This window comes from Centruroides vittatus, unplaced genomic scaffold (assembly GCF_030686945.1).
Source record: "Centruroides vittatus isolate TY-2023 unplaced genomic scaffold, ASM3068694v2 contig_799, whole genome shotgun sequence".
Taxonomy (NCBI): Eukaryota; Metazoa; Arthropoda; class Arachnida; order Scorpiones; family Buthidae; genus Centruroides; species Centruroides vittatus.
In genome coordinates this window covers 2,793,533-2,817,471 of record NW_027122516.1, presented here as the reverse complement: position 1 = coordinate 2,817,471, position 23,939 = coordinate 2,793,533, and the positions used below count along the sequence as shown (strand labels likewise).

At 30.1% G+C, this 23,939-nt stretch overlaps 2 protein-coding genes across 2 annotated transcripts in view; both read right to left on the bottom strand.

The window, feature by feature from the left end:
• The window catches only part of Noa36 (zinc finger protein 330 homolog Noa36), a 192,143-nt gene that overhangs the window by 139,442 nt on the left and 28,762 nt on the right, over positions 1–23,939 (bottom strand). The window lies entirely within an intron of this gene.
• Positions 1–23,939, bottom strand: part of LOC136981954 (FHF complex subunit HOOK-interacting protein 1B-like) — a 70,193-nt gene that overhangs the window by 27,152 nt on the left and 19,102 nt on the right. Inside the window, 6 exon segments of the mRNA XM_067278382.1 lie at positions 704–790; positions 2,207–2,365; positions 6,718–6,868; positions 8,198–8,406; positions 8,491–8,785; positions 12,283–12,519. Coding sequence (XP_067134483.1) covers positions 704–790; positions 2,207–2,365; positions 6,718–6,868; positions 8,198–8,406; positions 8,491–8,785; positions 12,283–12,428 — 1,047 coding nt within the window. The 5' untranslated portion in view covers positions 12,429–12,519.

Below are 23,939 nucleotides of genomic sequence, written 5' to 3'. Positions count from 1 at the left end.
GGTATATTCTATACCTTTAAAGGATTGTCGCTTTAATTTGGATCTTGTATAAGTTGGTGCAACTATGAGACATTTAAAGCAGAAGCTTAAAAAACATAAATACTCCATTGCTAAGAACTTGGATAGTACTGTGCTCGCAGCTTTCGCTAAGCATCAGGATGTTGACGTTCATTGGGACAAAGCGTCTATCATTAGGGCCACGAACGACAAACAAACACAAACATCTAGAAAAACTAGAAATCTACAAAGCCCACATTAGCACAGGTTGTATTAACTATAGGGATGCAGATGGTTTATCCACTGCATGGGAAATCATTTTACCAAAGCGCATAACGTTTTTCTTGTAATAGACATGTTTTGCATTATTGCGGCAATAATTTTTGTTACGGTTTTATTTTTATTACTACTACTATAAGTAGCGCATGCGCAATTTGTTAGTTTCTAATACGCAACTGCATTTTTACATTGGAATTAATTTGAATTTTTAAATATTTGTATTGCTTGTATTCTATTTTTTCTGCATTCTTTTTTTGTTTTGAGTTTGTTTAACAGATGACTATTTAAAATAGTTGAAAACGTTATTATTAAATAATTTATTGCTGGAAATATTAACGTGTTTTTAATAGTTTATTTTCCAGTAAGTTGTCTGTTTATTGCAAACAAACATCCTCATTTATATATATATAGATTAATAAAATTTAACCTGATGAAGTGCTGGACCAAGAACTGGGAGAAGAAAACCTTGATATAAGTATTCCAGGAGTTGTTCTTGAACCATTGGATGGGATACCTGTAAAAATAAATTTATAATAAAATCAAATAAATGTAAAATTCAATTTGATTTGTTACTTTGATTTTAATCCAAATTATAACATTTATTTCTTGATATAAATTATGCTATAGTTAAAACTTTACAATGCTATTTTCTATATTGAAGATAAGAATTGATTATTATATTTATTAACCTATCCTGTGTTATTCCTGACATATCTCAGGGTCGTGACCTCTGACCTCGACTGGTTGACCCAAGATATCTCGTTACAACATTGGAATGTTTTTGAAACTAGATGTTGCTAGTTGTTATAATTTTTATATTAAAACTAACTTTCAAAATATAATTTTTTTTTGGTTATTACATTTATTAATTTATCTATTTATTTATTTATCACAAGTTTGTGATAAATAAAAAATAATAATTTCAGATGATACTATAGCCACAATTATTCTTTTCAAAAACATGTAATTTTCGTTAGGCTTAACATTGACAAAAATTCAGCATGGCATCACAGGCAATGGAGAAGGATTTAAACATCTGATAGGTTAAAATATACAGGAAAAGCACCAAAGTCAGACCCCTACCTTATTATGTGAAAGAACTGTCATTTTTGATACAGTTTGCCAAATTAAAAAAATTTTATAATTGCTTCTAATGAAGGGAGTGTGAAGTTTGCTGACTGTGTGCGATTTTCAGGATTGTTGAGGGGTTGAGACAACCGTGTGTGGGCATGAATTACACACCAAGACTCACTTTTCCCCATTTAATAAAATATAAAAATAATTTTTATAAAATTTTCTATGTTCTATGTAATTTTCTGTCATTACAATTTGTCTTTGATATTTCTTTTTAAGAAGAGAGTCTAGTAAAAGTCCTAATGTCATATTGAATGTCTACACATGATCCCTCGTTGATGGTCTTTTGAAGGATCAATGGCCTCAGGGCATGCTGGCGAGTTTGGATCTGAACTGGTACATGATGTCAAATGCTATGTAGCAGTGTAATAAGTCTGTTATCTCTACTATAGTATTTAAGATTTAGTTTTCAAGTAATCAGAAATAAATTTAATTTCTAAACAAATATTTGTTTAAAACTATTGAAAGTGGACAAGAAACTTAAAATTATTACTGTTAAGATACTTGTCTGTAATGCTTTGTTTTTTCCATTTCTTTTGTTAATTTTACTCTTTAAAAATTACAATAGATAAATTTTATTCGGATGTTATTTGAGATTGCATTAAAAAAAATAGCAAATTTAGAAATATGCTTAACAATTATTAGTTTAAACAGAAGTCCGAAGTCAAATTTAAGATGAAATTTTAAATACTAGGTTTTATTCGGCTAAATTTTTACTTAAATAATTCCTATTTTAAGATTAAATTTATTAACTGTACTTTTTAGTTATTTCAAAATATTATAATTATTTATCTACCTGAATCACAGCATTACAAAATTCTAATGAATTGAGAAACATTGCAAGTTCTGTCATTTCTTGTATATCTTCTGGTGTAAATCGATACCAATCTTCAGAAAGCACAGAAAGTTTTCTTGGTAAAACTGAATATAATCCACTTAAACCAGTGGCCAAGACCTGAAATAAAAATATCATAGTTAAAATGATTATATGAAACAAGAAAATAGACAAATTAATATAAAAAAATTAAAATTAGCAACAAAAGAGAAGTAATATTAAAGGGAAGATATGACTTGGATTGCTAGCACAACACTTATTTTTACTGGAAACTAAATCATCATATCTTAAGCTGGGTACACATATACTAGTATATCTGAACAAACAAATGATAAAACTGTCAGTTTCTTCATCCACATATTCAGGTATACTGGTACATGGTACATATACTGGCTTTAGAGCCAAACAATGATCTAGACTTCCTAGGAGTTCATAAATGTTCTCTAAGAATCTTCAAATTAAATTATTTATTATTAATTAATTAATATACAATAAATAACATTTAATTTGAACAAAACAATTACCCTCATCAAATTAATTTAGTGAAATAAAATAATTTTATTTATAATTAAGTAATGCATTAATATAAATAACTAAATATATTTCTATTATTTTAAATTTTAAAGGTTAATTTGTTATACCAAATTAGCTATTAAAGTGGGAAATGTTGAGATATGTTTCACATTTTAATAGCTAATTTGCATATAGAATTTACTGAAAGAAAACTGTATTCTAAAAATTAACAAAATTATAACTTTTAATATGACAATGATATTCATTAATAACAAAAAAATAATTGTAAAAATTTGCAAGAAACATTATTATTTATAAAATCTTATAAAAATATACATAATATCAGTCATGCTTAAAATAAATGATTGTGAAGTTGACTAAATAAGCTCCAATTTATCTCAACTTGTGAGTTCTTACTTTGAATTTGTGTACTATGTACAGGAGGGTCTAATGATGTGTTCACTTGTTTATAATCGATCAGCGCAAATCGCAACCGTCAATCTCGTAACGGTCAACTCTTTGATAACAGGTGCGTGTCTGGGAATTGTAACGGATAAGTTACGGCGGCGCTGATCGATTATAAACAAGTGAACACATCATTAGACCCTCCTGTACAACAAGTACAGTCCCGACCAAAATGATTGACTATCAGTCGATCGATTGCGCAGCTGTGGAAATTGATCACTTGTTACACCAGGACGTTCTATCTCTTAGCAAAGGCGTTTCAGGTGGACTGATCCGATTTGAGCCGTAATAGGGGTGAGGAAATCGAGCCGGAGGGACTTAAGCGTGCAGTCAAGCGCTCTGCAGGTTGACAAGACTAATCGCTCATCGCTTGCCTAAAACTGCGTGTGTAGCATAGGCCGTTTTTCTTTTAAAATTGTAAATTTGCCGCCACTGATCGTCAGAAATATGATTTTATCCGTTATCTTTATACTTTTCTTTCTGTATAATGTTTTATTTACGTTTATTTTCCTGTAATTTGAGACGATACAGCTTTAAAATAAACAGATCAGGTCTCAATTGCCAATAGATTATCTCAACTTTCACCGATTGTCGTCGGTTCCTTTGTAATCGGAGAGTAATAGGACCCTGTGTCAATTTTCACTGTTAAGTGTTAATTGTTTTTGCGGTAATCTGAGTAGAGGGGAGAAGTTACTTAATAAACCGCCAAGTGTTTTATTACTGTTTAAACAACTGCTCCCCAGTTGTTATTTTTAGTAATTGGAGAGGGGTAGATCGTGTTTCAAGGTCAGTGAAAGTTTATTACTTTCGCAACAGGGTGTCATCTGAGCTGCCACCCACTCCCCACTTAAATGACAACAACGTGCTAAGTGTTTTATTATTATATAAACAAAAACTCCTCTCCCTGTCAGAAGTGGGTCAAATGTCAAGGTTACTATTTAATAGTATTGAACAGAATGTTGTCCTTGATATTTAACTATCATTTTGTCAGAACTCTTTATTTTGAATACTTTTCTTATAATTTATTTCCGTTTCGGTTATAAAATTGTTTTTATCTCTTCTTTGTCTATTATATATATATAATGACAAATATATTATAAGAAAATTATAAGAAAAGTATTCAAAATAAAGAGTTCTGACAAAATGATAGTTAAATATCAAGGACAACATTCTGTTCAATACTATTAAATAGTAACCTTGACATTTGACCCACTTCTGACAGGGAGAGGAGTTTTTGTTTATATAATAATAAAACACTTAGCACGTTGTTGTCATTTAAGTGGGGAGTGGGTGGCAGCTCAGATGACACCCTGTTGCGAAAGTAATAAACTTTCACTGACCTTGAAACACGATCTACCCCTCTCCAATTACTAAAAATAACAACTGGGGAGCAGTTGTTTAAACAGTAATAAAACACTTGGCGGTTTATTAAGTAACTTCTCCCCTCTACTCAGATTACCGCAAAAACAATTAACACTTAACAGTGAAAATTGACACAGGGTCCTATTACTCTCCGATTACAAAGGAACCGACGACAATCGGTGAAAGTTGAGATAATCTATTGGCAATTGAGACCTGATCTGTTTATTTTAAAGCTGTATCGTCTCAAATTACAGGAAAATAAACGTAAATAAAACATTATACAGAAAGAAAAGTATAAAGATAACGGATAAAATCATATTTCTGACGATCAGTGGCGGCAAATTTACAATTTTAAAAGAAAAACGGCCTATGCTACACACGCAGTTTTAGGCAAGCGATGAGCGATTAGTCTTGTCAACCTGCAGAGCGCTTGACTGCACGCTTAAGTCCCTCCGGCTCGATTTCCTCACCCCTATTACGGCTCAAATCGGATCAGTCCACCTGAAACGCCTTTGCTAAGAGATAGAACGTCCTGGTGTAACAAGTGATCAATTTCCACAGCTGCGCAATCGATCGACTGATAGTCAATCATTTTGGTCGGGACTGTACATAACTAAGAATTACTATAGTTACAAATTATTATTTTTTAAAGTTCTTATTTATTAAACTGGGTTAATACTAAGTATGTAACTTTCACTAATCATATTTTTGTAGATTTTACATTTACTTAATAGTTATGTTACAAAATTCTAATATTGACAAATATATAGTTAATAATACTGTATTTACTTGCATATAAGACGACCTAGCATATAGGACGAGGTGTGACTTTAAAGATCAAAATAAAGAAAATTAGATTTATTAATACAATTCTAATTTTATTTCATTTAATCACAAGTAAAATTGTAATCTTGTAAAACTGACAACATAATTTGTTCATGTAAAGCTGGACAATCGGGAACCTATTTTTGCCAATTCTTAACAGTTGAATCCACTCTCCATTGATTACACTTATGAGTTTCTATGAATTCTGATTTCCGAATTATTTGTTTTCATGTGAGAATGGATAAAACTTATATTGGGCTCCCGTGTAATTTTGGAATTTCAATTCAAAAGCTTTCCTTTTCCTATTGCTATTCATCTTTACTCCTGACAATATACAAGAACAATTCAAATGACCCAGATAAAATACATATGTTTTTAAATACAAAAGGGTAAGCATCTGGTAAAAAATGCAAATAAATGGTTCACAAAATTATTTGCAAAAACGCAAAGAATCTTTTGCTCACACGTATAGGACGACCTAGGAATTGGAAGCTGTGATAAATGAATAAAAACCTCATCTTATATGCAAGTAAATATGGTATATTGATTCTTTTAGGAACTTTGGTGCAAAGTCCATTTATTATTATTTTTTGAAAACAAGGTTTTTGAGTGTTCAGTTGTTCTTGATTACTTTTTGTTGCTTCAAAAGAATTATATTCTCTAAATTTCCTTACTTGATCTAGCATATGTTCCTTTAAGAATATTAAACAACAAAATTTAAATCTATAAATATAAATATATACCATCGCCCATTAATTCAATTATTATATTTGATATAAACTTAGTTTGTTTTTCTTACCATAGTACATATCAATATAAAGTAGAATAAACATCATAATTCATTTTAATTATTTGAAGTATCCACACGAACATTACTAAACAATTTCTTTGTTTTTTTCAAGATTAGAAAATCAGAATTTTGTCTTCTTAGTCACCATTCTTGATCAAGAAATGTTTATACTTCATTATATCTTATTGGATCTGTTATAAGCAAAATGCTGTTATGACTGGCTATTGTTGTCTTATTTTATAAAATGAGCATATAATGGGATATTTTATATATACTTAAAACATTATGACAGTCCATTTAATAGTGGAAAATATCAATATGAAAATTCATGATTATTTAATTATTTGGAGTTTAAAATGTTATCCCAAAGTCCAAAATAAAAAGTGTTCAAGATTTAAATGTTTCTTGTGATATGTATTAGGACATTAACAAACAGTGTCTAGTTGTTAAATAGGCTTTGAATTTCTGTTTATGAGTTCCTGTATTTTTCTGTATTTATATATCTATATATACTTACAGGACAAAAATTTGAATGTTCTGCAATATACATTCCAATGCTTTCATTCCGTCGTGACAATGCCATGCATAATAGTAAGGCATCACGAGCTTGCTGACCAATGGCACCTTCTCGATGGACAAAAGGAATTAGAAGTGAAAAAATCAAAAATCTGAAAACAAAAGATATTTAAAACAATTAATTTACAAAGTTATAATTATTCATAATGCTATCTATAAGATACATTGACAAAGCTATCAAGCATCTTATTTTGGAAATAATATTGTTCTTTCTGGAAGGAATTTGAAAGCTCAATAGCTCTGTCAATGTACAGCACATAGTATGTAGTTTTCACATGTACTTTGATATAATACCATGTCTTTAGATTTAAAAAAAAATGATAATTTTTTTTAAATCTAAAGACATGGTATTATATAAATATAAAGACATGGTTAAATTTATAATATACAGTACATTAAAATTACACACACACACATACACAGTGTTTGATTCTACTGATACTAAACCAAAGACCACAGCCATATTTATTGCGTACATTTAGAAATTGAATACTAAATAAGATTTTTAATTTTCCCCATAGATTTTTTCCAAGTCTGATAAATTCATAACTTTCAGATTTCTCTCATTGTTCAGTGACTTTTTCATGACAGCAATTTTAAATTAATGATTTATGTTTTGATATAGAGTTTTATTAGCAATTTAAATTTTTCATTTTACATTCATTTTGAATTGTTCACAAATTTTATTTCTATTATTAATTTAATAACATAGATGGTTGAAATTCAGCAAAAAATTAATTACAACAGAGTAAATACTTATAAAATCTTATGTTAATTAAATTATTTCCATCAGAAAAGTAAATTATTGATATCAATGTAATAAGAACAGACTGAATGAATAAATGTATCCAGCATAAGGGGTGCTACTGCCACAACTGACCGGTAAGTAAGCAATATTTAATGTTAATGTTTCAATGCATGTGACATTCCAAATTTCAAAAGAAAGAAAACATTTGATCAGAGAGTTGCTCAAAGTTTGAAAAGCAAACATAACCTGACAATGATGGCTTAAATCCATGGTTCTTAATCCATGGTCTGTGGAACACAGGTGCTCTGTGAAGCCACTTCAAGTGTTCCAGGAAAAATCAAATATACAATTAAAAATTGCTGCAAAAGAAAAATCAATACAATGTAAAATAATTTTTGTATTAATTATTTTGTATTGTATTACAATGGGAATGTAATCAGCAAATGCCAATGATGTCATATACTAGACCGAGTGCGGTCTTGATTTCAAAAAAGTTTTGCCACCCCTGCTTTAAAGCTGATGTGTTGTAAGTGTTCCGCATTATTTCATTTATTCTGTTACATAACAGACATATCTGAGAAAGTAATAACAATGTTGAAATAGTTTTAGCAATTATAGCAGAAAGATGCACAAGTGGATTAAAAACAGAAATTTTGATTATCAAGACTCTCACCTTGCTGATCCCTGTTCTGGACTAGCATCAAAAAATACTTTTAACAAGTCTGGATATTTTGTGAGACAAACACACAATGTATTTAATAATAAAACCAGTCGTTTTTCTACTTCTACTGGAGAACAATCTGTACAAGATGCAAGAAGACTGAGCAGAGGACGGACAATAGGCTTATGGAATAAATTCTGAGGTGAATGACTAACTAATCTCTGAAAATTAGAAAAATATAAATTACAAATGCAATGCAAGTTTAAAATAGGTTTAGTAAATGATTTAACAAATCTTAACATTACCTCATAATGTTTTAATTGTTCTATCTTCATAATATCAATATATTCTCCTGTGAGAACTGACCATGCGAAAAGTTTATCTAAAATTTTTTCCGAAAGTGCTAATTTGAGTATAGGACTTTCAATTGGTTGTTCCACTCCTGAAGTGATACAATTATGATTTAAAAGTAAAACTTCTTGACCTTTTGGCTGTTGGATAGATACAATTTCTTGGAGTAGAAGATTAACCATTTGGTCAAAATGGTTTATAACACTTGTGACATCATCAATAGTTGGAGGGATAAACTGTGGATTTACACTAAATAAAAACAGTTTTAAATTTATATTTTAGTTAACATTAAAAATGTTTCAACTTAAAATATAAAAATTAAAGCTTTCATTCAATCTATATCTAATGTTAAATACAAATAATAATTTTCTGCTAATAATAGTAATTAAATATATTATATATCTACATTTTCCATTGCTCAAACATCTTAACAAACTCATTTATCACAAAGTGAAAATGTGTATTTTTATCCATTTTTCTATATTGTATCATACATTCATGTTCATATGATCCAAAATTTAAAAGATCTGAATAACCACTAATCTTAACTACTAAATATTTAGGCTATAATTAAGCTAATGAATTATATATGAAACTCCATAATTTAAAACCAAATGATATAATGAATTATTGAGCTATAATAAAGCTAAGCCAATAAGTTAAGTTAAAATTACCACAAGATGGTAGCCTAACCATCTACCTCTAGACTAGGGGTGGTGAACCTGTGGCACTCATGCCAAAAGTGACATGTCAGGAGAAATCATTTGGCACATAAAAGATCATACCACCAGTATTTTTCAATTGTTCTTTCAGTTTATCACCCAATCATCCTTTTTTCAGCTTCTTTACATCTAATTAAAGCATATTTATTTCACTTATTGACAAGACTATGTCTTGTTTATAAAATTGCAATGCCATCCTGGCTTACCAGCTTAGAGGTATGAGGGAGTACATGTCAGGAGTTGCAATTTGGCACAGAGTATTAGGTGCCCAAATCATGCGTGCATAAAAAAAACCAGACTTGTAGGTACTCAGGGGACTGAGAACAGAGTCAAAATAAAATACAAAATGGCAAAACTCTTTCTACAAACAGGCACTAGTAAGAGATTTGAGCATGCATTGCTCGTTGGGAAGTTGGAAATGAGAGAACGTTGCAAAATTGAATTTTGAAAAATGAATCTTTGAAAAACTCATTTACCTGTCCTGTGTTATTCTCAACATATCCCTGGTTGCAGCATGCTGACCTTAACCGGTTGACCCGAGATATCTTGTTTCGGCATTGGAACATTTTTGAAAGTAGACGGCGCTAGTCATTATAATTTTATATTAAAACTAACTTCTGAAATATAATTTCTTTTTTACATTTATTAATATATATAAATTTTGTTTGTGGAAAATAAAAAATAATTTTGGATGATACAATAGCTAAAATTATTTTTTCAAAAACAAAATTTTCATTAGGTATTGACAAAAATTCAACCTGGAGCAACACACAAAGGAGAGAAATTTCGACATTGGATAGGTTAATTTCACCGAAAATGCATTGTGAACGACCTCGTGGTCGTGGCTGTGGCCAAGGCCAGCGATTTTTGAACAATCATGCTCAAAACCAGCGATATCAAAGATTGGAAAGTGAGAATGAGACCTGCAGTGAGCGTCGAAGTGATCCCGCTTAGTAGCGAGTCTCCAAGACATAGTCTTGTCCCAAATACGGCCTTGCCATTTTACTTGTTTAAAAATATTGTTATTCAAAGTCTAAAACTTTGGCGCGCACAAGTATTTTTAAAGATAAGTATGCTTATTGTATGGCACACAGACTCAAAAAGGTTTGCCATCCCTGCCCTTGAAAAATTACTTCATATTTATTATTAACTTAGCCTTATTATAGCCTGATGATTTGGCAGATCATATGGTTTTAATTAAAGTAATCAGGTTAGTGGGATTGTTTGTTTGTATGTATGTATGTATGTATGTATGTATATACATATAATACGTACACACACACTCCATAATGTAGCTTAAAGATGGATGAATTAGGCTAAATTACAGAGTTTTGGATATAATCTTTAGCTCAATTGTAGCTTAAAAATGTAATTTGGCTATTAATAATAAATCAGGCTTGTTACTGTTTACATTAAAAGAGCTTAAAAATAAATTAATTTTTCTCAATCAAAAGTGCAACACATTTGCATCGTCATTTGAAATAATATTCACTGTTTTTACTTTCAATAAACATTCTAAGTAGCTAAATTGATAATTCATTCAAAATTAGGTTTTCCTTGTTCTTCTTCTTCTTCATCATCATCATCGTCATCAATTGCACATGCAATTAATAAGAATGTTCAAGATGAATCTTTAGTTATTCATATTTGGTGCATTGCCAGTTAATTATCCATCCCTCCGTCCAATCTTTGCCTCCAGAACTATTTTCACCTACTTCTAGGTAAAATTACTGAATATTTAATTATGAAGAATAAAAGTTGTTCTATCTGTAGTTTTTCTACATCATGAATTGAAACTTACACAAATAGTTTATTATTAATATTAAAACAAACTTTCCATCTTTCATTCTGATGATTCAAAAAGAACTACTGCATGCATTTACAAACTTTTGAATGAAGCCAATCAATGGCATAAGTTTGAACTGTTAGGACATATGAAATTCATAAATCAACTGACATTATTAACACTAACCATATTGTAGTTGTAGAAGAATGAAAGTGTTGAATATGACAGGTCCGATGACAAAAATGTAGTCACAAAAAACACTTACCTACTCTGAATAAATATTTATGATTCCCCCAATAAACACCACTGTTAAACCTTTACTTCTGATAAGAAATGATACACAAACAAACAATTTACACTTATGGATGTACTTCTGTCTATATATGTATATTTAATTTATCATTTCAGTTTAAATCTTAGTTCTTAATTCCAATCTGGTTAAAATAATTTGTATTTAAAACAGTTTGAATCATTGCATTCCATAATTGGAACTCAAGTGATCCAAAACCTGAGGGAAGATCTTGATTAAGATCGAAAACATTTGTTTGTGTATCATTTCTTACTGGTAGTAAAGGTTTAACAGTGGTGTTTACATGTACCGGTAACTTGTCTAATAGTTTGACTCCCCCAATTTTGAATAACTGCTCAGATTTTGTTTTACTAGCCCTTTACTACTAAGTATTTTCGTGTTTGCTTTTATCTGCTCACAGTAATAATCTTTTGAACTATTGGTACAGTATATTGTGCAAGATTCATTTCCATGCGGTCAAACTTTCAAATTCTAGATCTTTTATCTTTATAGTTTGTGACACATTCACACCAAAACACCTTTTCACTTTCTGGCAATATTTAATGAGAGAAAAAATTTTCGATCTTATAAATAGAACTACTCCAATTTCTAGGTTTTGTCTTTGGAAACTGATGAAAGCTTATTAATAAGGCCAAAAATGTTTCTGCTCATTAAATATTGCTTGAAAGCAAAGAGCTGTTTTTATATGAATTTGTTGACATCTTGTTCCAGTACTGTTTACAAGTTACATCTTTAGTTTTACCCTTGACATCATACAATCAGCTTTTCTTTCCTTCCATGAGAGCAAAAGAACCTGTATTTCTACAGTATATATATTAAATCTGTTTATTCTTTTAATAAAAATATCTTGCAAATGATGATAATGTGACAGTTATCAAAATTATAATTACAATACAAAAAATAAAATACAATTTTAATAAACACTTACTATGTTTTTTCCATAACACTCCATGCTTGTTGCCAATGTCTTTGGAAAGCTTCTAAACACGTTTTCACGTCTGGCGGCTGTGGGGGCGTATACGATTTACGGCCGAAACTTGCCCGAAGTGGGCTCTCACGTTTAAACCAACTCATATATAATCAAAGATCAAGATGCACATACATAAAAAAATAAAGTTCTAGCCATTGATATAAAAAACTTTAGTTTCTTTGAAATTATGCTTTCCTGAAAAAAAGAAAAAAAATTTATGAATAATTTTTACTCTCACATTTTCTCTTAATCTAATTAATTACACTTTATATCACATGATTCTATGAATCAGCATTATAGTAATTTATGCATCCATCAATTTGTTACTTCAATAAGACATAAATAATTTCAATTACCATAGTTTTTTATGGATAGCCGATGGGCTATCTGTGTTTAAAAGGCAATTTGAAACATAATTGTTGGTTCATGACAATCTTAAATTTTAATTACAAACTCATCAAACAGTTTTTCTTTTGTCTAAATTCACTAAGAGAAGTTTTAAAAAATATGAAAAATCCTTTGTGTGCAGCAAACATATTCTTCTCCCAATCTCTACAATACTACTGGCATAATACAGATAAATAACAACTACTACACATAACCACCAATAAACCATCAAAAAAAATTAATATATACCAAAAATAAGTGTTTTCTTCCATTTTAAAAGTCATCTTTAGGTTAGAAAAACATAGATATAAACAAATGCCTATTCTAAACACTGGATTGAAGCACGAAGTTAATGCTGTAATGGACATGTGATGATTCTGGCTTTTAAATTTATATGATGTTCTATTTTTAAATATCCTTTGCATGGATCTTCATCAGGTCAACTGTTCTAGAATCGGAACATTTCGAACATAGGATTGAAAATGTTTAGTCATTCTAAAGATGATAACATACTGGAAATTTATTAAGAAGGTTCTATAAGAGGTTTTGAAGGGGGTTTGATTAGTCAAATAATGAATTATTTATAGAGCTTTTAATAAATAAAATTTCACAAATACATCTTATTTTTCTCAACTACTGCATTCACTACACACACAGCATAGTTTTTGATGATATATATCAGGGATGGCCACCACGTAGGCCGTAGTTGACTGCAAAGGTTTTGAAAGTAGCCCGCGAAGCTAAAGTTGAATAATTTGCTTTCACTTAAATTAATGTTTAAAAATCTTAATTCGATACATTCCTAGCTAGCACTACTAGACTGTCTGTGCAACGTACTCATACTGTTTGTATTTATCCCGATGAACAATGCAAATGAATGTTAACTTTTAAATTAATTGTAGTCGCAACACATGCACATATAAATGGCAATCGCATAAAATGGTGCAAAATCATGTATCAGACAGTAACGTGACAGCCCCTGGCTTCAATCCACTTGTTACTCCTTGTTTGTGCACTTGTATTTACTTTCAATTTTAGTTTTTTTTTTATTTATTCATACAGCAAACAGAAGCAGGTGTTAGTTTATTAATTATTGTTTTAAATGTTATTAATATTTAACCCTATTATTTTAGAATGAATAAACCAAGTACAGGCCAGAAAAAAATAAAAACTTATCATTATTAATTATTTATTAAAATATCTATGAAAAATTTGAAAAATCCTAAAATTGTTTGCCCATATTCATAGTCACCTGCAGACTATATTTTACCAAAAAAGTAGCCCCTAAGGGAAAAAAGTTTGGCCACACCTGATATATATCATCAAAAACTATAAACTATATACAGAGTGTATCAGAATGACATTTTAAAAATTTGGAAGAGTGTAGAGGATAAAACTTTGAACATTTTGATATTAGTATATATAGTATTCTAGTGTAACACTACACAGACTACTGTGCAGGCAACAAAACATTTTTAAAATATTTTTTTGCTATGTATTGATTAATACTCTACTGCAAGAAAACATTTATTAATCGTGTACTGTACATGAAAATGTAATGCATATGGTCTTAAATGTTTGATTTGTACTGTATTTCCTTGAATAAGCACCCAAATGCTTATTCATCCCAATAGATCAAACTCCCCAGCACTTATTCAAGATCAGTGATATCAAATACATTTCATTTCAGACTAACATTATGAGAATGTTTCTAGAAAAAGTTTGCTTTAGGAAAATTCACACAGAAGTGTGCTCTTGCACATTTCTTGTGCATGGTATTATTCTCGTACCAAGCAACTGTCTAACTAATCGTGACAGTGACTACTGTTGACAAATACTGATAGAAGACAGTAGTTTTTATATGACATTGTAACCTTGGTACGATAGTAATACCAAAGTAAAGTAGAGAGTACTTGCACTCCAGGCTTTTCTAGCCAATAAGTTACCAATGTGTACGACTGTATTCGCCATTTTGTAACATACCAAAACAAGAAATATCTGGAGTTTATTCTATAGTTAATTGTCTTGACTGATTCAAGACAATTCTCTGATGTGTATTTATTATTTTTGTCTTGTAATTATTTCTTATAATTTATTTTTGAATAAATTACTGATAACTTAGTGGCAAAATTATCGAAATGGCATAGTTACAGAAGATATTGTTAGCTGTCAATTGCCATAATTGTAAAATAAAAAGTAATAACTTAGAATATTAATTAAACTATATCAAAAAGTGTTAAATAGACACTGCTATAAAATACAATATTTTAAAATAAAATTTAATTTTTGGTTTATAAATGGGGGGCTTAAAGTATCGACTTGATTACTAGAAATGAAATTTATAATAAATAATATTTGTATTCAGAATCAAATAACTCTTTGTATTTTACACTATTTTATAACTGTATTATTTGTGATATACTTTTGATAATGAAAATCTCTACAGTTCTGCATTCTTTTTATGTAAAAATTAGTTTATACTTCAGTAAGGTATTACAATTTCAATAACAGGCTGTTCTGATTTTTAAATTGATATCTTGCACACACATTTTTAAAATAGTACATGTAAAAAAGGGTTATAAACATCGAATGAAATAATTTACTTAAACATGCATTTATCTTTAAATAAATATGGAAAATTTTGGACATGTTCATAAAAGAAAAGTAAGTTCCATAATATGTATATACAGATATATAAAATGTTGTGATGCCAGTGCTCTGTATACCTAATGATTTTCTTTTAAAATATTTTATTAGACTCAGAATTTACTATTGCTTGAAGTTTTTTAATGTAAATAATTTAAATGTGTGTATACATTTATAACAATGGAAATTAAATTAATTACAAAATTTTCAATAGTTTTCAATAATAATAAATAAAAGTATTTTACACGTTGAATTGAATTGTTTCTTTATGTTGTCTAAAAATATTTAGAACATGGAATTGTATTTATTAGAAAAACATTCATAAAATGAAAGCATGATATGTATACTACTATATACATGTAATAGTTTAACCTTTTTGATAAAAGCATTAAGAAAAAAAAAGTTTAATAGTTTTTATGTAAATTGAAGACATTCAATTTAACTGTTCAAAAACATCAGTAATATTGATTTTAAACATATTTAACATTTAATGTAATTAAATAAAATACTGTGCCAAAAAAGAAGTGAAAAAACTTGTTTGTAAGTGTACTTTGGAGTGTTGATTGTAATTACTTCATTTAAACATGGTGGACCAGCTAGGATCCTCCTATTGCTTATCAACATGATATTAAATGCAGTGACGCATGCAAACGTACTACACCATTTAAGTATCCAGTAGGAAGTTTTAATAGAATAAAAACGTTTTCGGCCGCATTAATCAGCCTTCGTCAGTTAACGAATATCAAAAACGAACAAAATTCGAAAATTACAAAACGGCGTTCGAAATTTTACAAAAAACCGCGCCTGCGCATTGACGGGTTTAAGCCCCGTTTTCCATGTCAAAACGTGATGCTAGTCGACAAGAGATTTCCAGGCCGATGATAGGCCGTCCGCATCCCGGTGGTTGATGCAAAGCGTAGATAAGTGCACCTTATGTATTTCCATTTTTTCCAAGTATTTGATAGCCTGCCTGTCTAACCTTTTTTTTTATTCTATTAAAACTTCCTACTGGATACTTAAAAGGTGTAGTACGTTTGTTTTACAGTCCAGTAAACGTTTCTCTTTATTCGAATTATGGCTTCACCGGCCAAACTTTATAGGAGATTGGTTATTAAACTTTCTAGAGCAAGAACGAAGTTCGAATTCCTTAAGCAGTGCCGTATTAACGGTGTATTCCCGATGTCAATTTTCCGCATCAGACTTCCGTTGGGCTGTGACTCCTTATTACCAAAGCTACAACATCTATGCCTCAGCAAAGCGATTAAGAACGTTAGAAGATCTTATTATTCGATACTACATAGAATCATTTGTCTGGAGGAGGAACTCTACCTAGAAGACCAGAACTTATTAAGGGAGATCAACAGCAGGGTGATCAGTTTGACTTCTGACGTTGAAAGGAGGTTAAAATGTAAATACGTGAAGAAACTCAAATGGTTATTCAAGTGCCAGCACATTAAACCTTGAACTAAAGCAACTTGCGCACTTACCGTATGGGATGATATCGCCCCTCCGCACTGCCTCATAGAAGTTTTACAGCACGGTCCTATGTACGCTCCGCACCCAAGATTGCAACCGGACACCATCATACCAGATGTTGAGCTAATTATCTCTGATTTATGTCCAACCAAACAGGATTATATCCGTTGGAAAACAAGGTTCTTGGCAGAAAAGGAGATACGAACGAACGCACACTCCAAACGTTTACGAACCTATATCAGGGATTCCAGGAATTGACTCAGTGAGAATAACATAGTGCTAATGAAAGCTGATAAAACCAAGGGCTTTGTACTCTGTAAACGGGAATCTTATAACCAGAAGCTACGTGAATATATTAATGAAACGGATTGCGTTATGGCACCGGACAGATTTTTGGATACCCTCCAGAACAGAGTTAAGAAGTTTTCCTTTTCCTCCTTGGCTCACGTTTTGCATTTGGATCATGTTGTTGTAAGTGCACCGGCACCACCACGAATTTTTGCTTTTGGAAAGACGCACAAGCCGGGCCAGCAAATTCGTCCTGTCGTGGAAAAATGTCGGGCACCAACGTTTCTTTTGGAAAAGAAGCTAGTTAAGTTCGTACAGAATAATCTACAGGCTTACCCCTTTAGCATAAAAAGCTCTTTGCAACTGGTGCAAAAACTGGAGAGATGTTATGTTGACAGACAGAGAAATCATGACCGTTATGGACTTTAAGTCCCTATACCCATCCATCAAGCTTCCACCATGCTTCTGTGCATTAAGAGACTTTTTGTTCGCCAACGTAGTGAATTCCCACAAGTATCACATGCATATCTTGGAATTAGCGGATTTGGTCTGCCACTCTTCTTTCTTCGAGTTTGATGAGAAAATTTATATACAAGGAAGGGGTGTCCACATGGGAAGCCCCATGTCCGCAGTCCTCTGTGAGATGGTGCTACGCAAACTCGAGTGCGATATCTTACCGTTATTCCGCAATGACATGGTAATTTACACCAGGTACGTTGATGATATTTTCATCCTCTGGGCTGATGATCGCAACATCCAGTATTTCATAGACGTAATCAACCACAACCCATACGGTCTAACGGTAGAATTGGATCAACAGAGTGAGTTCCTTGTTAACTTCATGGACCTTTCCATCGCCTGCAAAGAAGGGGAGATAAGAACGAGTGTCTACCAGAAACCAGTATATCACCCCCTCGTCATCCCCACTAACTCTATAGACCCCGGACAGTTTAAGATGGCGGCGTTTTGTTCCTGGATCCGGCGAGCTTACACCCACTGCTCAAGTATTCAAGACACTTTAAAGGAGTTGGCCTACATACGAAAGGTGGCTGCACAGCATGGTTACCAAAGAAGTGTTGTTGATCGCCTAATAACTAAATTGCAAAAGAACAGTCGGCAGCGCAACAATGGAAATTCACGGAAAGCAGTTGTGTTGAGCTATATGCCTTTTCTTAATAAGGTTGTCAAAAATGTGGCCAGAGAGAAGAACTTGCGCGTAATTTACAAACGCAATCCAACAATTTACCGTTTACTGAGAAACGACAAGAAGGAGAGATCGCTCCAGTGAGTTAACAGGGGTATATTCTATACCGATAAAAGATCATCGTTTTAACACCGACATTGTATACGTAGGCGCCACTTTACGTAACCTCAAATAAAGAATAAAAGAGCATAAATACTCAATAACCTGTGGCAGTGACAGCACGGTCCTAGCGACCTTTGCTAGGCAACAAGATATAACGGTGCATTGGGATAAGGCCTCCATTGTCAGAGCCACTCGATCCAGGCAGGCTATCAAATACTTGGAAAAAATGGAAATACATAAGGCGCACTTATCTACGCTTTGCATCAACCACCGGGATGCGGACGGCCTATCATCGGCCTGGAAATCTCTTGTCGACTAGCATCACGTTTTGACATGGAAAACGGGGCTTAAACCCGTCAATGCGCAGGCGCGGTTTTTTGTAAAATTTCGAACGCCGTTTTGTAATTTTCGAATTTTGTTCGTTTTTGATATTCGTTAACTGACGAAGGCTGATTAATGCGGCCGAAAACGTTTTTATTCTATTAAAACTTCCTACTGGATACTTAAAAGGTGTAGTACGTTTGTTTTACAGTCCAGTGACGCATGCAATACTCTATACTTTACTCTGATAATACCATACATGAGAATGTGCAAGAGCACATTTTTATGTGAATTTTCCTAAAACAGAAACTTTAAGTGCATTAACTATATATATTAACAAATATTTTAACAGCCTACTTCCCCCCATCATTTTAACATTCATATACTTTTTGTCAACACATGTCAGCTTTCATGTATTTATATTTCCTTTGTTGTGTTAACATTACAATAAAATCGTTTTTTTTTTCCATTATCACAAAGCTGCTAAAGCAATAGAAGATAAACTATATCTCGAATTTACTACTTTAAATCTCATTGCAAAACAATTTTGTTTTTATTGATAATGTTTTATTTTTTTTATTTGATTTATTTTCTATCATTTATATATCTTTTTTTATGCTTATTGTATTTTAGTGGGGATTGTTATACATTTGTTATATGAGAGGCAGCCATTATTGTCAAAAGATGTCATCTGTAATTTTGTTGAATACGAAATAATAATGAATAAGTTTTCACAAAAAAGTCTGTTCTAGATATGTTTTCTTACTGGTAAAAATAAGTTAAAACCATTTAGTTTTACTACAGAACTTTAAAATTACTATTACTACATTACTATTAAAATATAAAATACACTCTTCTATACTATTGTATCAATTGCTGGTGCATGTTATATAAAAATTATGTACAGTATAATATGATATATAAATTACTAAAACCAAATAATCTCAATAAGTTTAATTTATAAAACTTTTATACTACATTTGATAATTCATTAAATAACATTTTTTAAATTTTATGTATAAAAAATATTTATAAAATGGCACCCTTCTATTCTCAGAAGCATTTTCTTTAGTAGAAAATGCTTTAGAGTATACAGTGGATTACGTATACATCAAATTCACAGATTTTTAGTAAATCTGTCAATCTGATGTATACGTAATCCACTATATTTGATGTAGGTAGATGTACCAGTTTTGGCCAGAAAACAAATTTAACTTAAAAATATAATCACAAATGAAACAAACTTTTATTGTTAACTGTGTGAACAGTTAACAATAAAAGTTTGTTTCATTGGACAGATTTGAATATGTGGTGATTATATATTTTTAAGTTAAATTTGTTTTCTGGCCAGGACTGGTACATCTACTCTAAATATTTATGTGATAGCACAAAATTAACTTATTACTTGAAAATACCAATAATTTGAAAATCAATATCAATAATGATAATTGTGATAACAACGAAGAATAAAAAAACTGTTTTTTTATTCTTCTGTAACTTTGTGAATTGTTTAAGGACTGCTGATGGTGTGAACGGTGAAAAGAAGGACAAAATGCAAGTTTCACCTTCGTAAAAGTCATATTTATATTTTTATATATTTATTAAATGCATTTTTATTATATATATAAAGCATTAAATTTTACTTTGGCAATTTTCTTTTGATTGTTAATGCTATCTAATGGCTACCAATAGATTTTGATTTTATATAAACAAGTTTTTTTTATAAATTTAAAATCATCTCTACAATGTATCTTATGCCTTATCATATAGAAAAAAAAGTGTTCTATGCAAACTACAAATATTTACATATATGTATACATTTACATGTCCCCTGACTGGGGATCTATCTAGAGTGGGTGCAAGGCCCTTAGCTGCCGTCATCACTTCAAGATGCAACCTCTCAAAAGTCAGGTTGTTTAGGTGTGCAGCACTAAGTGGACAGTAAACTCCATCCAAGACTAAATATGGCCGAGACCAATACCAAATATTTACATAATTTTTCTTCATTTATATTAATAGCTTACTATTTCAAATGAAATAAAATTATTTATTTTAGATACCAAAGATATTTTATTCTTATGCATTTAAGAAATATTAAATTTTATTTTATTCCAAATTGTTATTGGACTATAGTTTTACAAAGATTAATCTGAAGCATTATTAATGTAGCAGACAAAAATAATCTGTAAATATTGAATGAATTATTAAGTAAAATTTTAATTAAATGAATAAATATTTTAAATATGGTATTTAAAATTTATTACTCTGTCAATAAATACAGAATGTAAACTACACTTTGTTGATAGAATGTGAATTTTAAATAATATCTTTATAATGAAATTGAATAATCAAAAATTTTAATTTATTCAATACATTCTGTATATGAAAATTAAACATTTTAAAGTTAATTACAGTTTATTAAATTTTTACAGAAGTTATCCTTTTATTTTTATTTGATATATTGTAAACGATTATAATTTACATATCATAAAATAAATACAATTAACAATGTACTGTAGATGATCGTTGTGTTTATAATTAATCATCTTAACTATAACTTGTACTCATTAAGAATAAAAATTATTCAATTTAAAACATTCATATATGTAAATATTTAAATGTACAAATGATGGAATTATATCCAAATAATAGCAATATTTTAAATTTTGAATTATTTTCCATTCTAATTAAATGAGATGCACTAATTATTCTTATGAAGATTATATTATTTTATTAATTAAAAGAGGAAAAAACAGTTTTAAACAACAACAAATGATTCAATTCAAATTTATTAGCAAAAGGGAGAGATTTCCCTGTTACAGGAGGTGATACACATAAATGATATTAGTTAACAATTTTAGTGTTTTCAACAACAACAAATTATATTATGCGCATTAGTTACATGGATAACTAGTAATATGTGATCTTAAAGCTCAGCCTTTATGAGAAAGTGGGCTTTCGAGTAGGGGTTTCCAACATTTTTTGTGTATGGATCCCTTTTAAAGAAAAATTTTTTTCCATTGACTCCCTTCAATATTATATTCTACATATAAAACAATATTATATTATATATAGTATATATGTCATAGCATCTTACATAATTTTAAAAAGACATCTTCCTACATTTATTTAAAAGCAAAAAAAAAAATGTGTAAAATTTTAATATTTTAAAAGAATTTTTTTTATATTTGCAAAGTTTAATCGACCCTCTCAAACTTTCATCGACCTCTAAGTGGTCAATACTAGAATCACAAATATCATTATAAATTACATGGGAAATATGAAAATAATAATTTAAAAAATATGTATTAGGCCTAATTCCTTATTGAATTTTGTTTAATTTACAAAGTTACTGTCTGAATTGATTGATTCTGTTAACAGTAATTGAAACTCATTCTATGTAAATCAGATAATCATTTAAATTGATCTAACATGGTTCCATTGCATGTTGCTATGCAAATGACATGATATAATGAATTCTGAGAAAATTAATTATGAAGATATTGCTTGTTATAATTCAAACCATTATTCAACAGAATAATTTATCTCAGTAATTAGAAACATTATTTCAGTTAAGATATACTAAATAACTTTTAAATGAAACTTCATAATTTGTACGATTTTTCAATAAATATTAATTATGTTTCACAAATAAAAAAACAGGAAATATAAAATTATATATCATTCATAAATGCAATAATTTGTTAATCATTATAACTATAATTTGTTGTCATTATAATAATCATTATAATCACATATAAAAAAATATGGAATACAGATATCCTTTGATTAACACAGTTAATTAATCTCTCGACCCTACAGCATATATCAAAATCACATTGATCAAAATATGGTATCTATGTTAAGTAAAGATAGCTGGAAAGCACGTAAATTAAAACTTCTGCCGTATATATAAAGGGATTGCTGCAATTAATTTTGTGTGTTAATCAAATCCCATGTTAACCAAGGGATACCTCTACATGAAATACTGAAATTTGACAAAGAAAACCTGCTTTTTTGTTTATGAAGTATTAATTATATTTAATTAATAATATTCATTAAAAATGATTTAAAATATCAAGTACAAAATAATCTTTTAATGATCACTAAAAATTCAGAATAAGTATTCTATAAAAACAATCAATTAAATCTATATCTTTTAATAAAGCTATCATTTTTCTGTATATTCTATTTAGTTAAAATAAGATTTGTACAGTTGAACCCACTTAACGTCACACTCCAGTTATTGTCACACAAATTTTTATCCCTAGCCAATTCTCATATGTAAAATGTTAGGTTTTATCCATTGCCTATTACAAAAATCAGTTAATATCAAAGCATTTGTGTGCATTGTGAATTTAAGCATTCTGTTTAATATCACAAAGTTTGCAGCTATAAACAGCTCAGCAAAATGTTATCAGTGTTGTCTATTGACATTTTAAAAGAAATTATTAACAATTTTTTAAATTTATAATTTTTAAACAGGTGTTTTTTAATGGTTTTTAAGTATAAAATCTAACAGTTTTCTTGTTCAAAATGCTGTTTTTGAGAACACTATAGTGGTTTTCAGCTTCAGAGTTATTAACAGTGATTAAACTGTTGCTTTTCAAGTAGAGTACACTAAGGATTTATCTTACTGTGTAATTCTCATTGTGGTAAAAATTGACAGTTAAATTGTAGAGTAGGTCTACATGTACTGGTACAATTAAAACCTTTTCATTTTATCTCAAGCTTGTATATTGGATTCCTCTCAATGTCACCATATTCTGAGGGTCTGGCAGATTAATTAAAACTGATGAAATTCTAATGTTATGTATATTCCAACAACTCAAAGCTGCATATACATAAATAAGCATTATATATAAAATCAATATCCAGTAAGAATCTACAAAAATCTACATAAAAGGAAATGTTTTCACCCATGTTAAATGGAAATTATCAGGCTAAAAGACCTTCACAGCTTGAATGCAACTGTTAAAACAAATGGTTTGAACAGAAGAATTATTCAAGATAGGTGATTGCCGTCCACGTGCTAAGGGGGTGTATATGAGAGAAAGAGAGGGTTTTAAAACTAAACTTTGTAGAACAACTTCCACGCAGGGGAAAGAGTCTACTACTCTTAAAGTTGATAACTATATTTTTTCTCACAGTTTGTAAATTTCTAACTGTTCTAAATTTCTAAGCTGTTCTT